The following is a 15,332-nucleotide window of genomic DNA, read 5'->3' as shown; positions in this document are numbered from 1 at the left end:
TTTTAACAAGCACCCCTCCCTCCCCCACCCCCAATCTTCTAACGCAGGCAGCCTTCCACCTTCAGCTCTGAGGAACACGTAAAGCGGCGAGACAAGGCATTTATCTGCGGAGGAGAAAATCACCCACGCTCCACCGACACCCTGGGCACGCCGCCCCGCCTCCGTTCACCTCTGGCCGGTGACTCCTGGGCGGTGACAGGCAGGTACACGTCTGCCCGCACGTGGGCACCCAGCCGACAGTCACCCCAGCTCAGAGTTTTCTACTTGGAGTCCACACGTCGTCGATTCTAAGACCTACTAAATAAAAGCAACATTTCTGAACTCACGGTAGGTTTTCAAGGTATGCAATTCTTTTATTTCCTCGGCCTGACAGCAGAAACTTCGTGATACAAGAGCCTGCAGCTGACAGAACTGACACACGGATTTCCACCACGGGAAGGACCCTTTTCATTAGCGGAGATGAACTGAAGTGTCATGTCTGAGATGAATTGAAATGTCCCATCTGAGTGCGATTCCTGCTTCCCACTCCCACCCACATCACAACCCCTAAAGTGAAAACAATCAGCATCAGATAGAATCCCCAGGAACTACTAAAAGTCACCCTCTCAAATGTTTCTATCTAGCAGCCGTGGTAAGTGAAAACCCAAGGAGGGAAGCAGCTGGCCCTCACTGGGCATTTCCGTGTGTGTGAGAGTGAAGGACAGCAGCCCGGGAGCAAGAATTCTGGATGAGCTGGAGGTGTGGACAATCCATCTTACCTCATACCTGCCCCTTCCATACGTAACTCATCTTTGTCCCCATTCATGGAGTGAAGTTTGGGAAATGCCAGACGAGTGGTTTTAGCCTATCACTGGAAATGGCTGAGGCTCATTCAAGTCCAAGGTAGGTGTGGGGAAAAGGGGCACCAAAGAGCAAAGCAGGTTAGACAGAGATGCTCAATACTTTGTCAGTTCCAGTTTAATGCTATCAATGCTATCTTCGCAATCCTGACACCCCTCACGCCTGGCCCCTATTTTCCAGCAGGAGGAGAGCTCCGTCTAAGTGTCTGGGTCTGAGGTCTACTGCCACCACTGGGGTGGGTACTGTGATGCTTGTGAGATGGCAGTTGGGATGCGGGAGGAGACGTGGAGATAGGAGAGGTCAGGGGTCACAATGCTTCAATTACAATGGGTCTCTTTTGGTCCCCAGGAATGGTCCACTACCAGTGGTCCTAAAACATTCCCATCCCCTTTCCCTACATGTCTTGTGCAAATGTCAACAACAGAATCTCTGCCCGAAGAGAAGGAGAGCAGGAAGTTACTGGTGGTCCACGATCTCTGGCCCCAACTTGCCCACCCCCCGATTCTTCTATGGACATCCCACAAAAGTTAATTCGCAGCAGTGTGGTGAGACTAGAGCATCTCCACTTTTCTACGGAGCCAACCCAACAGCTCTGTCCTGACATGCTTTCTCCCCGGGCCGAGAAAGCAGCAAAAAATATCAATTGAGCATGTGAAAATATGGTGATGGTGTGTGCAGTGTAGTGTTTCCAGATGTCTTCGCCTCCGTCTCCTCCACGGGGGGAGCCCTCCCCCCTCTCTCTCCCCAAGCCCCACACACGCCCCTCCCCCTGCCCCGAGTCCGGGTGCTCCCATCGGCCGGCGTCCGCCACTCACTTCCCGTAGACGCTCTCGTCACTGTAGGCCACGTACAGAAAATAGTCTTCCTCGTGGTTGTCCTAGGGGAAGAGGTAAGACGACGGTTTAGAAAACATAATCACATTCATTAGCCCTAGGATTCAGAGCCTCACGCAACTCTGTAAGGTAGGCAGAGGAGGTATCATTAGTCCCCACTGAAAAGAGGATCGGAGAAGACGCAGAAGTGGCTGGGATTCAACTTTGAACTCCGAGTTCACAAACACCTTCGTGGAGAACACCATACCCATCAGGGGTACAAACACGACCCCCCTAAAAAGCTCATTCTGGCAAGGGCAACATAGATACAATGTAACTATATACATAGATACAATGTAACTATATACATAGATAAAATGTAACTATATATACTGGAGTAAAAACTAATAGGGAATGTATGCTGTGGAATAAAAATGAGAGGTTATTAGAAAAGTTTGTGCAAGTCACTAATGGGACACAAAAAGAAGGCAGTATTGTGTGAAACCCTTTAAGGAATAATAATGCAGTAACAATCTTCGGTGATACAGCCTGATAAAGTCCTTTATTATAGTTTTCTCATCAGATTCTGACAGTTTACCAATTAAACCAAATAAAAACACTCAAGTTATTCCCCCCAACTGAGTTTATCTGTGAAGACAAATGAATCCATTTAAAGACTGCCTTAATTTTAAATTTCATTTTATCTGGAATTTCTGCAGTCAGAGACCACTTCCTGCTGCTTCAATAAAGACGATCCGATGTTAAAACACTACAGCAAGGCGAGACTGAAAAGAGAATTCAAAGGGGCTGAATCTAGTGGGCTGCTCACTCCCTAAGGGACAAGTGGTGTCTGACCTCCCAGAGCCTGACACGGCCATGTGAAAGGAACCTGATAAACAACACCTCCTGCCCCACTTCCCAGGTATGTTGATAACACACCTGGGACAAAAGCTAGAGAAGGCCAGACTGCACAGTATTGTCACCAGGACCATTACCTCATACAGCTGGCCCATGGTCGCGCTAGTGGGAGGGATGGTGTTGTTGACAAAGAAGAATAAGGCGTCTTCGGGTCTCAGGTGGATCCTCTTCCGGATTAAGAAGTAGAACTGGCCAACTGGATGAAAGTAGGTTTTAGAAAAGGAAGGAAAGGCGGAAGAAAATGAGAGGTTAGCAGAACGGTTAAGATCCAGAAAAAAATCCTACTGCACCTGTTTCCAAAAGTACCAGACTTACGTATCACCTGAGCAGAGCCCAATACCGTCCTACAGCTTTAGAAATAAAAAGTGATACTCAAAGAAGCCTGCATATTTCTTGACATGCCATCGAGGAGTTTAATTCCTCAATCCTTCCCCACTTTACTCAATTTCAGACCTAATGTTAGCATATCCACTCAAAGCCTGAGGACACCTTTGAGGGAATACAATGTGTCTCCAGACTGAAACACTCCCATCATTGTCTAAATCCGATTTGAAACACACTTCCAGGGAATTCCCTGGCAGTCCAGTGGTTAGGACTCTGGCGCTTTCACTGCCAGGACCCGGGTTTGATCCCTGGTCGGGGAAATAAGATCCTGCAAGCCACATGGTGCAGCCAAAAAGAAGAAGAAAAATACAAAAAGAAAGAAAGAAACACACTTCCCACGCCCAGCTAAGACAAACTTGTGATGGGAAGCGGTCTAATAGGCAGTAATCTCAGCACAATTAGTCATCCCAATGTTGGGGCAATAAGTGGGGTTCAATGCATTACCCTTCACTGAGCACACTGAAAGATTTCTAGAAGGCTGATATGCAAGTCTAATAACTCTGGAGCAAACACATCTACAAAATCTTTCCAAGTGTCTCCTGGATGCAGTAGTTACTCCATTAAGAATCAACGTGAAGAATGAATATGTCCTATCCAAACAGTATCTACAAGATGTATTAACAAAAAACTGTAGCTTGAGACAAGGTATTCAGCTGAGAATCTCTAAAATGTGATCCTCCCAATAAACTAGTCTGGTTTTCCTTTTGAAGTAAATTGGTATCACAATAACAAAGCTGAATTTTAAGCGGATTAAATAATGGACGTCGGATCTTTTCTTTCAAGCTTTCGTACTTTGCTGCATCTAAATCAAACAAAGCACTATCATGGGAAATGCTTAAGGAACTTGGTGATGGGAAAGAACTATGACATCACCGTTTTTGAATCACCTCTCAGGAGAATCCCACTCACTCTCTTCAATTCTGCTTCCTCTCAATCCCACAATCGCATGCACACAGGAAGGCTGGGAATGCTTTCCCATGGGAGGACGTTGTCAGGGGAGGGAAAGAGCATTACCAGTGAGGTCAGAGGGCACTAGGTACTTCCTCTTGTCCAGATCAGGCACCCTGGCCTTGGGGGCCTTCTCCACGATCACCTGGGAGGAGAAGTAGAGAGTGGGGATAAAAACTGCAGAATCCAACCTAGCATTTTCCCCTCTACATCCTACAGTTGCCCTATCTGAAGTGAGTTTGTCTAGGGCCAATAAAGCTTTTCCATTGCTTATTCCCCCTTACCCCTTACAAAATGTATGGGGAAATGGACTTTCGTAATAAGGTTATAGTTTTATTACTGCAATAACAAGAGGATGAGGAGGGCATGTTATGAAAAGTGAAGATTTTGAAACCTTGATTTTAATTACGAATTACCTGTAAGGTATACTATAGGATATATACTTTCTGGTGTTTAGTTAAAGTACCAAGAAGATTGTCTGAATTTTCTCAGATGGTCCTGAGTACCTATTAGTTTTATTCTTTCTTATAAATGCTATTTATTAAAGGTACAGATAATGTGGTTCAAATTTTATATTTTGTCAAAATTTTTGAGAACGACTGCAAAAAACATATTCAAGACACTATTAACTGAAAAAAAAGTAAGTATAAAAACAGTTCTTATATTCTTTAATATGATGTCAGTACAATAACTAACCCATTAATCAATACTGATTATCTGTTAGGATTTTAAGAGATTTTCAATGTCTACATTAAATATTTCTATAATATTTCAAGTTTTAGAAAGATCATATATGTCTGTAACGAAAAGAAAAAAAGATATGTAAAATTTAAACTCTTTATACATGAAGATTTATAAAATAGAAAATATCTTATAAATTTTTAATATTAATTTAAATATACTTAAATGTAAATATTATATAAATATATTTACTATTTATATATTATATGTGATATAATATTTAATGTAATTTCGAAATATTTAAAATCTATTGTAAAACCATCAGCTTTAGATTTTTAGTTTAGAAAACAATCACTCTATGTAGAAGATATGGGAAGTACAGAAAATTTAAAGAAATAGAAATACACACTGGACAAGTATCCTTAGTAGCTGTGTGACCTTCAATAGGTCACTTAACCTCTCTGAGCTTCAGCATTCCGACAAGTAAAAGGAAGACGACAACTTTCAAACACACCTTTTACAGAGGCATGGAACTGAGACAATGAACTTGAATAATCCATAAAATTTTATGTGAAAAGGTTTTGTAAAGTATAAAGATCTAAACATAAGGATTGATTCGGAGAAATCTGAAGCTTTTAAATTTAAGGGGAGAGAATAACAAGTGAAAAACCTACTTATTTTTGCACAGAAAAAGAATCCTGCACCTGGAAGACCAGAAGGACGTGATCACACTTAACAATAAAAATAAATCCAGTTGCAAAATAAATGAGTCACAGGTACAAAATGTATAGTGTGAGGAATATAATAATAACTAAGTAATATGGTGACATACCATAACTAACTAGACTTATCACGGTGATCATTTTGAGATGTATAGAAAAAATCACCATGTTGTGTAACAGGAATTAACACACTGTTGTAGGTCAATTACACTTTGAGAGTAAATCCTAAGAGTTCTCATCACACAAAAAAAATTCTTTTTCTACTTCTTTAATTTTGTATCTGTGTATGAGATCATGGATATTCCCTCAACTTACTGTGATCATCATTCCATGAGGTATGTAAGTCAAATCATTATGCTGTACACTTTAAACTTATACAGTGCCATGTGGCAATTATATCTCCATCAAACCGGAAGAAAAATAAATAAATAAAAATCAAAACTGCAGCAATGATATGTGAGTCAGAAATTAAAAGAAAAACTAGGAAGAGACCAGTGATGGCCCAACAATGAGGATGGTCAGGAGGCCGCAGGCGCATAAAATCAAAGGGAAGGAGGCTGCCTTGTGTCACGCAGGAACTCTGAGACGACATGGCAGCTCCAGCCTGGATTAATAAGACATGGAAACCACGTGAAGGGAGCAGAAAAAGACAGCGACAAAGCCAAGTGCAATTGTGACATCGGGAGGAGAGGGTGGGATGTGGAGGAACAGGAGGGGAGGAGGAATCATTAAGGCCTTCGTTTACCAGAAAATATTCAAGTTCCCAGGAACCCTTCACTTAACAGTGGGCCCTGGGCCTAGATGCTTTGCCTGTTTGGGTCTCAGTTTTCCTCCTCTGTGAAATGAGACTAATACTCCATAGGACTGCTCATGAATTTCAAAAAATAGGCAATCTCTTCCTAACAGTTTCCTGCTATGTTGCAGGTTTTCAATACACTGTAGCTAGAAAGGTAACTTCAAAATCCCATGAAACTCTGTCTCAAGGCCCAAGCACGCCTATTCTTTTGGGCAGCAGCTACAGAGGTGCTCAGGCTACACTCAGGTCACGTAAGCAGTCAGGGTACGTGACTGCTTTAATTACACCAATGGTCTAGGGGGAAAGGGCTTCAGCAATCATTTAGTCTAACCCTCTTTTCCGTAAACACGACACTTGAGCACAGCAAGATTCAGGGTTCTGCCCAGAACATGCACCAAATCTTAGGATTCAGAGGGTAGAGATCCTTTTGCATCACAACTAGAAAGAAGGCCACAGGCTGAGCACCTAAGGAGCAGCTAGGAGGCTGACCACTGGTTAAAACCTAACTGGAGGAATCATGAGATCTAAGGGAGAGTCATAATGGCTTACAAACTATCACAGAAGTAAAACATTTAACACCAAACAATGAGCAGAACAAAAATAGGGGGGATTAGCTGAACTATTCTGGGTGAATGCATGTAAATGATTGAAACGGAAAAGACTGTTTTGAGGAAATGGATGAGAATTTTAACTAGATTTAGGAACAGGTACAATTCTGAGTTTGTGACTTATACGGAGCTACTGGAACAGAGCCTCATACTTAGCGTTCTGAATACACGGTAGTCATTTTGCTGACTGGGATGCCGTTCTGGCATCCTACTACCATCTGCGAACTCTTGAAGGCAGCAACACTGGACTTCTGTATTTCCAATACCTAACAGTGCGAGGCACACACCGCACACTTAAATAGTTCTGTTGAACGGAATTGCATTAGAGATTGAGAAACAATACGACATGGAGGGCCCAACAGCCAGGGTCAGAATCCCAGCTCTGCCACACAGCAGCCCTGTGAAACCCTTCAGCAAGTTACTTCAGTTCTCTGTGCTTCAGATCCTGCCTCTGCAGAATGGGATTATAACGGTGTGAGGACTAAGTGAATGAATATAGACGGGGCACTGAGAATACTCCCAGCTACATGGTAAGTTATCAATCAAAGTCAGTTGTCCCTTTCAAATATTATTATAAGAGAGTAGGATGGGTATCACCAAGATTTGGGGGAAACTTTTAAAGCAGTCGTGCAAGGTCCACAGACCAAGAAATCAATTTGTCACGAATCCGTCAGTGGGTAATAGGGCTAGCTCTCCTTTTTAGCTGAAAACCCTTTTGTACGTAATTCCTGGGGAATGGAACAGCTCTAATATCTCCTCTACCCTTATAGGAAGAGGACTGCGAGGGATTTATACGGCCCACGTCGCTTCTGGCAGCTGTAAGAACATCAGAGTTAGATGAGGTTTGGAAAGGAATTCAAGAGTACCTCTCACCATCAGATAATGGCAATTCCTTTACCTGCAAATTATCTGTAATATTTATCCGAATGTCCCTGCCCGAAGATAAAGAGCACAGTCTTAGGGTCTCTAGTCCCCCATCGTCAAAGCTCAGCGACTGTTCCCTCCACCACACTTTAAAGCCTTCTGTCTTCCCATCCGGCTGCGTAGCCCACAGTAGAGAAAAACCAGGCAGGAGGCGGGGGAGGGGGGAGGGGGAGAGGGAGAAAAGCGCCCGGATGCGGAAAGATGCCTTACTATTTCTTCCCTGTACCTCCTCACTGCCTGCGCTAGTTTTACATTACATACGCCAGAGTCCAAAAACCCGAGAGAAAAAAGGTCTCAGTCCTTCCTCATTGTGTCCAGGTACAATGTGTTCAGGATAAATACCGGAGGAAGGCTGGCTGCAGCCCCACACGCCCCGGGGCCAACAATGATGAGGCAACCCGGCTGCTGCGCGGAGAACGTGACCTTGTTTTCTGGGCCAGGCCTGTCTTGGGGCGCCCCCATCCCCCCACCCCCGCTTCCTAACCCTCAGAGACAAAAATAAAGGATCCACTGGCCTCCGAACATTTCCCTCCCAAACCCAAGGCTATAAAGGCCAAAGTCAACTTGATTAACGCAGACCCAACCTAAGGAGAAAACAGATGGGAGCAAATCCACCGCATCTGTTATTCCCAGAACAATTCCCATGCAGTCTTAAAGGCAGCAAATGGGTAGCCCCAACCTAATCATTCTCGCACAAAAAGGCCCACATTTTGAGTACATCCCAGCTCACACATCCTCTGAATACTGCTGAGTCACTCAAACGTAGGCTCCGCGCTAAAACTGCGGTCAGCTCCAAAGATGCGGCCCTGGGGGTACGGGTTTTAAAGGGTCCGCAGTGCGAACGTTCCTTCCACTGGCTCTCTCCGCAGTGAAGGGCATCCAGGTTAAGTACTTTTAGGGACCACCCTTCTGTGCCTCTGGCAGCCATCACGACTCCGCCGCCCCCCCCCCATTCCCCTCCTCCACTCACAGGGACCCGGTCCGGATATTTCTTCCGGATCTTTTCTCCTTCCTTTTTCCGATACTCAAAGGGATGGTCCTCCTTATACTGGAACTTCATGATGGACCGCAGGGTTTCTAAGATCCCCGGACGGGGCCTGCCTCCCTCGCGGACGAAGGCGTCTCTGCCGTCTCGATTCCCTCGGAACAAATCGCAATGTGTCTCAGACCCGCTTCAGGAAGGCCAGCCCCCGTCGCAACGCGGCTCCGCAGAGCTTTCAGAAGGGGTCTCGGGGCCCCCGGTCCAGAGGCACGGGAGGGCCAGGTAAAGAACTGCCGGAGGCTTTTCCCGAGACCCGGGGGCACAAAAACAACACGGCGGCGCGTTGGTCCTGTGACGTCACGAAGCCCCGCCCCCGGCCCGCCCCCCGCGACCCGTGGTCCGCGGGATGGGGGTGGGCGGGAACTCTGTCCGTTTCAGTGTTTTCTCCTTCCATCTAAACTTTCCCTGAAGAGAGTTCACTGGGAACACGAGCAATTTTCACCTCTTATTTTATGGTGACTGTGACATTAAAGGTGTTTTTCAAACAAAAAGATGTTCTAAAAATGTTTTCTTCCCTCTCCTTCGCAGTTTCTTGGTTGAGCCCCAAAACAAATACAGATGGCGAAAATCCAGCTTTTTTCAGCCTGTTGGGATCTGGAGTCGGGGAAGAGATGGGATGGGGGTCCTGGCATTCCTTTGGCCCATGCAGAGGTGCCCCGTGCTTGCCTTTCGCCCTTCACTCGTTGGATTGCACTCGCCCGGCGCCTTCGGTGCTGGGCTGGCTGCCTCCGACCGTGACCCCTCCTTCACCACGTTGGCGTCATGTTGTTTAGGTCTTGGCCGCAGGCTGCTCCTAGAGCAGCGGCACAAACAGAGCATGACTAAGGGATCTGAAGAGACGTATAAGGTGAAGGGCAAGAGGTGTAATCAAGGTCCAGAGAAGTGATGTCAGTCCCGACCACGAAGGGCTTCACACACGTTCAGATATAGAAATGATTTACTTTCTCTTCTTAACCCAGAAGTCGGATCTGTCTTCGGAAAAGAAAATATCAAGCGATTCAGGTGATTAACTCAGTAGTCCTCAAACATTTTTTGTTTTTCCTAAGGCAAAAATTCACCGAGAAGAGTACTCCTCTCCTAACCTGAATACAAAGTGCCACCTGAAGGGCTGGTGGCAGACCGGAGGGTGGACCTGGTGCCAGTGTCGCCTCCCTCTGGCCCTCCCCTTTCCCTGCTAAGAATCCGAGGACAAAGGCCTTTCCAACCACTACTAACGACAGTGATTCCAGGGACCTGTAGGGGAGGAGCAGCAGAAATTGTAAGATAAAAAAGAGTGAAGAAAAGATGAAGAATGAAGGGCTGCTTTGCCCTAAACAAAGCGCTGGAAGTTCTAAAAAATGTCTGAGACAACAGTGGCCCCAGTCACCTGTCTACTTTCAGCAAGGTCTCCTTATCTCTGATTTGAAAAACAAACCCACAAAAGAAAAGAAACTAAGTTTCATTATTGAAACAAGGAAAATGAATTGCATAGTCTTTGATGCTCATTATTTTTCTCTATGGCATTTTTCAATCCTTCTCATGTATGAAAATCCAGGAATTCTTTTATCACATTATATGTTTATAATGTTTAGTCCTTATTCTCAAACTGAACATCTTAGCTCATTTGAGCTTTGACCCAAATATAGCTAAATCTCTCAGAGGAGTACTTTAAAACCAATTGAGAAAAGTAATTATGATGGAAATTAATATTTTTTAAGAGTGTTGTTTTCCCATCAGATCTACTGGAAACAATCATAGCTAGTTTAAAGCTGATTTTAACTTTTATTTTAAAAATACCTAACCACAGTGGCAATTTATATATGAAAAATAATTTGGAGATGAAATTTCAGTTACTCTTTCTGCCTTAAGGCTTCTCTAAATGCTAATACTTTATCTTAGACTACCCAATCCTTCAACTCCCACAGCTTGCTCTCTACCTTTATTTGTAGCAGAACACTTAAAATATTATATGGGAGGTAATTTTATAAATTAAAACATTCACTCAGATAAAAATATTTCCAAATCCCCCTTTTAACCAAAGGCAATATTGAAAATTTCACATTTCAGGAACTTTCATTCATTGCTGATGAGAATGAAAAACGGTACAGCCACTTTGGAAGATGGTTGGTCGTTTCGTAGAAAACTAAACATACGCTTACAATAAAATATAGCAATCAACCCCTTAGTGTAGGGGGAGCAGAATTTGCCACCCTAAAAATATCTCTGGTATATTAATTATTTTAAGCTGGTTGTTTTCTAAGAAACAGCACACATGGGGAAAACTCTGAAAACCAAGGAGTTACCCTTTTGTAAGTGACATTTGTGTTTGTAAGGAAAATCTCCTTTATAAGGGTGTCTCCCTTGTTGCCCCTGGAAGAGGACTGTGGCCAAATCTCTAGAAACTCTTATCAACAGAGAAGTCAAGGACTTAAATCTGCAAAATAACCTTACCCTTGTTTACTGTGTTTTTCCTGGTGACTTCCCATAACTGACTCTCCCCACCTTCAAACATCCATCCTCTTTTGTCCTTAGCTGAGGAAGGTATTTAAGGTAAGGGCTTCGGACATTTTGATGAGTTAGTTACTCTGTTCTCCTGGGTATCTCCTGTGTATATGTGTTATTAAACTTTCGTTTGGTTTTCTCCTGTTAATGTGTCTCATGTCGATTTAATTCTTAGACCAGCCAGAAGAACCAAGAAGGGCAGAGGGAAATTTCTTCCTCCCCAACATTAGCATTTACCCAAAGAAGTTGATAACTTTTGTCTACGTAAAAACCTGCACACAGGTGTTTATAGCAGCTTTATTCATAATTGCCAAAACTTGGAAGCAATCAAGATGTCCAGAATCTCCTTGAAAAACGAAATCTAGAACTACCGTATGACCCAGCAATCCCACTCCTGGGCATATATCTGGAAAAAAACATAATTTGAAAAGGTACATGGACCCCAATGTTCACTGCAGCACTATTTACAAGAACTAAGACATGGAAGCAACCTAAATGTCCATTGACAGAGGAGTGAATAAGGAAGATGTGGTACATATACACAATGGAATATTACACAGCCAGAAAAAAGAATGAAATAATGTCATTTGCAGCAATGGATGGACCTAGCGATTGTCATACTGAGTGAAGTAAGTCAGACAGAGAAAGACAAATATCATATGATATCGCTTATATGTGGAATCTAAAAAAAATGGTATGAATGAACTTATTTACAAAATAGAAATAGAGTCACTGATGTAGAAAACAAACTTATGGTTACCAGGGAGTATGGGGGTGGGGGATAAATTAGGAAATTGGGATTGACATATACCCACTACTTTATATAAAATAGATAACGAATAAGGACTTACTGTATAGCACAGGGAACTTTACTCAGTACTCTGTAATGACCTATATGGGAAAAGAATCTAAAAAAGAGTGGATATATGTACATGTATAACTGATTCACTTTGCTGTATACCTGAAACTAACACGTTATAAATCAACTATACTGCAATATAAATTATTTTAAAAAAAAAAAAGAAAAAGATGTCCTGAACCAAGTAGGAATTACCCTAGGTTGGAAGGGTAATTCCAACCTAGATGGAAGGAATGTTAAAGAATTTGTGGACATGTTTTAAAACCACCATTATTACTCAAATCCATTCTTAGTCTTTAATTTTTATCTTTATCGTTTCTAGGAGATAGAGAAAGAAAAAGCTCACTGATACCAGAATAACTATAATAAAACCATATTTCATTGTATCATTTCTCTTCTTAATATCTTTCAGTGGTCAGAGATTCTCTGTAGTCTTTGGAAAAAGTTCAAATTCCTTAGTAGAGAAATGGAATACTTAGGATCTGGTTGATGTTTTTCTCACTAGCCTCATATATTGCCATTTCCTATTTTGCTCTCTCTGTTCCAGGCATACTAAGTCACTTAAATTACCTCTTTCTCTAATATTGCCCTTGTTTCTGGCCACTGGATATTCTCAAAGCCTCTTCCTGTGAAAACATTTTCTCCTATTTTTTTTTTCTGTCTGATTTCTATAAATCATTCAGGATTTAGTACAGGCATCACTTTCTCCAGGAAACCTTTTTGATTTCATTTACCTGGATCCTCTTGTATCCTTTCAACCGGCCTCCAAAGCATTGTGTGCTTGTCATTGTCACAATGCATTTTGTAATGATGTATTGTACATTAGATAATATTATGCCTATTACTTCTCATTGGGTTTTTTTTTGGGGGGGAGGGGCGGGGGATATGCATGGTTTTAGAGGGACTTTCTCGTCCCACTGATACCACATAATTCTTCTAGTAGAATCCACCAATCAGAGACCCTCACTGCCTTGACCATTTATAAGGCCAAGTAACGTTACACAAGACTAATCAGAATCTATCCTTAGAACTTCTCATTTGTGAACTAAGAGAAGTGAGCCTCTACTTTGGAGATGAACTTTGATGATGTAAGATCACAGGTTTACAGGAGCCATTGTTTTAGTCTCCTGCAGTCCAAGTGTACCAGTTCAACATAAAAGAATATCTGGGAGGGGTAAATTTCCCCCTCTACCCTTCATGAGTTCTTGCGCTGGACTAATAAAAAATTGACACAAGGTTGATGAACAGGAGAAAAAGAAACAAAGTTTAATTAGTGCACACAAAAATCCCAGAACTGAGATCTGAGAAATGGGCAAAGCAGTCATCTTTTATACTTTTTAGACAAGGAAACAGCACATTTGTGAGAAACTGACAGGGCAAAGAAACAGGTTTGGGGTACTCAATTAATGAAGAATCTAAACAGAGATTGGGCTTGCAGTGGTAAATTAAAGAAGTAACAAGCTTTGCTTACACAAGTTTCTTGTCCCTGAATTTCCCATATCTGGCAATAAAAGTGTCCTTCTACCTTAGATGCAGGGAGTGCACCTTTCACATGGGAGATTTATTTCCTGCTTTCAGGTAGACAGAGAGGAGGGTCAGTGTCCCTCTTGCATCAGCTGTTTCTCAAGTAACTTTAATTCAAAATAATCAATATGCCATTGAGGCATATTTTGGGATGGCCTGCTCTGGGTTCCAACAAGAGATAGAGAAGATGATATTCAGAGAGGCAAGATATATAGGTAGGGATAGAGACAGATAAAGAGTTAGAGGCAATTCTAATGGCATTTAAGTCCTTAGTTTCAGGTAGTCTCTCGCAGTTGCTTCTGTGCCACTTGATGGCATATTATGTGTATTTGTATTCTCAGTACTTTGGATACAAAGTAAAGACTCAAAAAATGTGCAGTATGTGAGAGTAAAAAGAGTAAAGGGTAGACTTCTGATTTAAGATGATAGATTGAAAAGGATATATTTATCTTTGCTGTCTCTTGAAATTCCACTAAAACAGGGGTCCCCATACCCCGGGCCACGGACCAGTACCGGTCCATGGCCTGTTAGGAACTGGCCACACAGCAAGAGGTGAGCAGCGGAGGAGGGGTGAAGCTTCATGTGCCGCTCCCCATCACTCGCATTACTGCCTGAACCATCCCCCCTTACCCCCCGTCCGTGGAAAAATTGTCTTCCACAAAACCAGTCCCTGGTGCCAAAAAGGTTGCAGACCGCTGCTGTAAGCAACTGTGTCATGGGTTGAAATATATCCCCCCCCCCAAAATGTTAAAGTCCTAACCCCAGTATCTGTGAATGTGACTTTGGAAATAGGGTCTTTGCAGATGATCAAGTTAAGATGAGGCCATTAGGGTAGATGTTAATCCAATAGGACTGATGTCCTCCTAAAAAGGAGGAAATTGGGACACAGAGACAGACATGCATAAAGGAAAGAGGATGTGAAGACACTGGAAGAATGCAATCTGCAAGTCAGAGAATGCTGAAGGTTACCAGAAGCTAGGAGAGAGCCAGGAAACAGAGTCTCCCTCACCACGTTCAAAAGGAACCAACCCTGCTCATACCTTGATTTCAGACTTCGAGCCTCCAGAACTGAGAGAATAAATTTCTGTTGTCTAAACCATCCAATTTGTAGTCCTTATGGCAGCCTGTGATATATAAAAAGAAATATATATTTGGTCTTCACCCCGTCCCTGACACAGAGCTCTGAAAACTCTTGGAATTTCCTAAGTGTTGAGAGCAATAAACGTGTCTTTTGTTACATTAATGAGTGACTTCTGGAATGACCCTAGGTAACCTAAGGATAGGGGCTGGTCACCAGAGGAACCAACCATGTGATTGGAGAGTTGGAACATTCAGTCCCCCCCAACCCCCACCTCCAGGGAGGAGAAAAGGGCTGGAAATTGAGTTCAATCACCAATAGTCAATGACATAATCCAGCTTGCCAAAGTGATGGAGCCTCCATTAATATCCAAAAAGACAGGGTTCTGAGACCTTCAGGTGGATGAATACATGGAGGTGCCAGATGAGTGGCTCACTGGAGAAGGGCACAGAAGCTCCACGCCCCTTCCCACGTACCCTGCCCTATGCACCTCATCCATAAGTAAACTGTTTTGTCTACTTATGGAAGAGTTCTGTGAGTCGCTGGAGCAAATTAATCAAACGAGAAGAGGAGGTCACTGGAACCTCTGAACTATAGTCTATCAGTCAGAATCCCACGTGACAACCTGGACTTGTGATTGGCATCTGAAATGATGTGTGTGTGTTGGTGGGGGAGGGTAGTCCTGTAAGACTGAGTCCTTAACTGTGGGATCTGG

At 43.1% G+C, this 15,332-nt stretch overlaps 1 protein-coding gene across 1 annotated transcript; it reads right to left on the bottom strand.

Moving 5' to 3' along the window:
• Window positions 1–328: 328 nt before the first annotated feature.
• On the bottom strand, window positions 329–8,973 carry GABARAPL1 (GABA type A receptor associated protein like 1). Its single transcript, XM_059935291.1, has 4 exons — window positions 8,604–8,973; window positions 3,969–4,047; window positions 2,648–2,766; window positions 329–1,717 (listed from the first exon to the last, which is right to left on the bottom strand). Exons 1-4 carry the CDS (start codon window positions 8,691–8,693, stop codon window positions 1,652–1,654), a joined length of 354 nt encoding a protein of 117 aa, XP_059791274.1. The 5' UTR covers window positions 8,694–8,973; the 3' UTR covers window positions 329–1,651.
• Window positions 8,974–15,332: the final 6,359 nt, after the last annotated feature.

This window comes from Balaenoptera ricei, chromosome 10 (assembly GCF_028023285.1).
Source record: "Balaenoptera ricei isolate mBalRic1 chromosome 10, mBalRic1.hap2, whole genome shotgun sequence".
In the NCBI taxonomy this organism is placed as follows: Eukaryota; Metazoa; Chordata; class Mammalia; order Artiodactyla; family Balaenopteridae; genus Balaenoptera; species Balaenoptera ricei.
The sequence above is the reverse complement of the archived record's forward strand: the minus strand, read 5'-3'. Positions and strand labels throughout refer to the sequence as shown.

Excerpts from the sequence above, each read along its gene's own strand:
- GABARAPL1 (XM_059935291.1), bottom strand. The coding sequence starts at position 8,693 with ATGAAGTTCCAGTATAAGGAGGACCATCCCTTTGAGTATCGGAAAAAG. Across the intron at positions 4,048-8,603 it reads AATATCCGGACCGGGTCCCT|GTGATCGTGGAGAAGGCCCC; the intron begins GTGAGTGGAGGA and ends TTCTCCTCCCAG. Across the intron at positions 2,767-3,968 it reads AGTGCCCTCTGACCTCACTG|TTGGCCAGTTCTACTTCTTA; the intron begins GTAATGCTCTTT and ends ACTTTCATCCAG.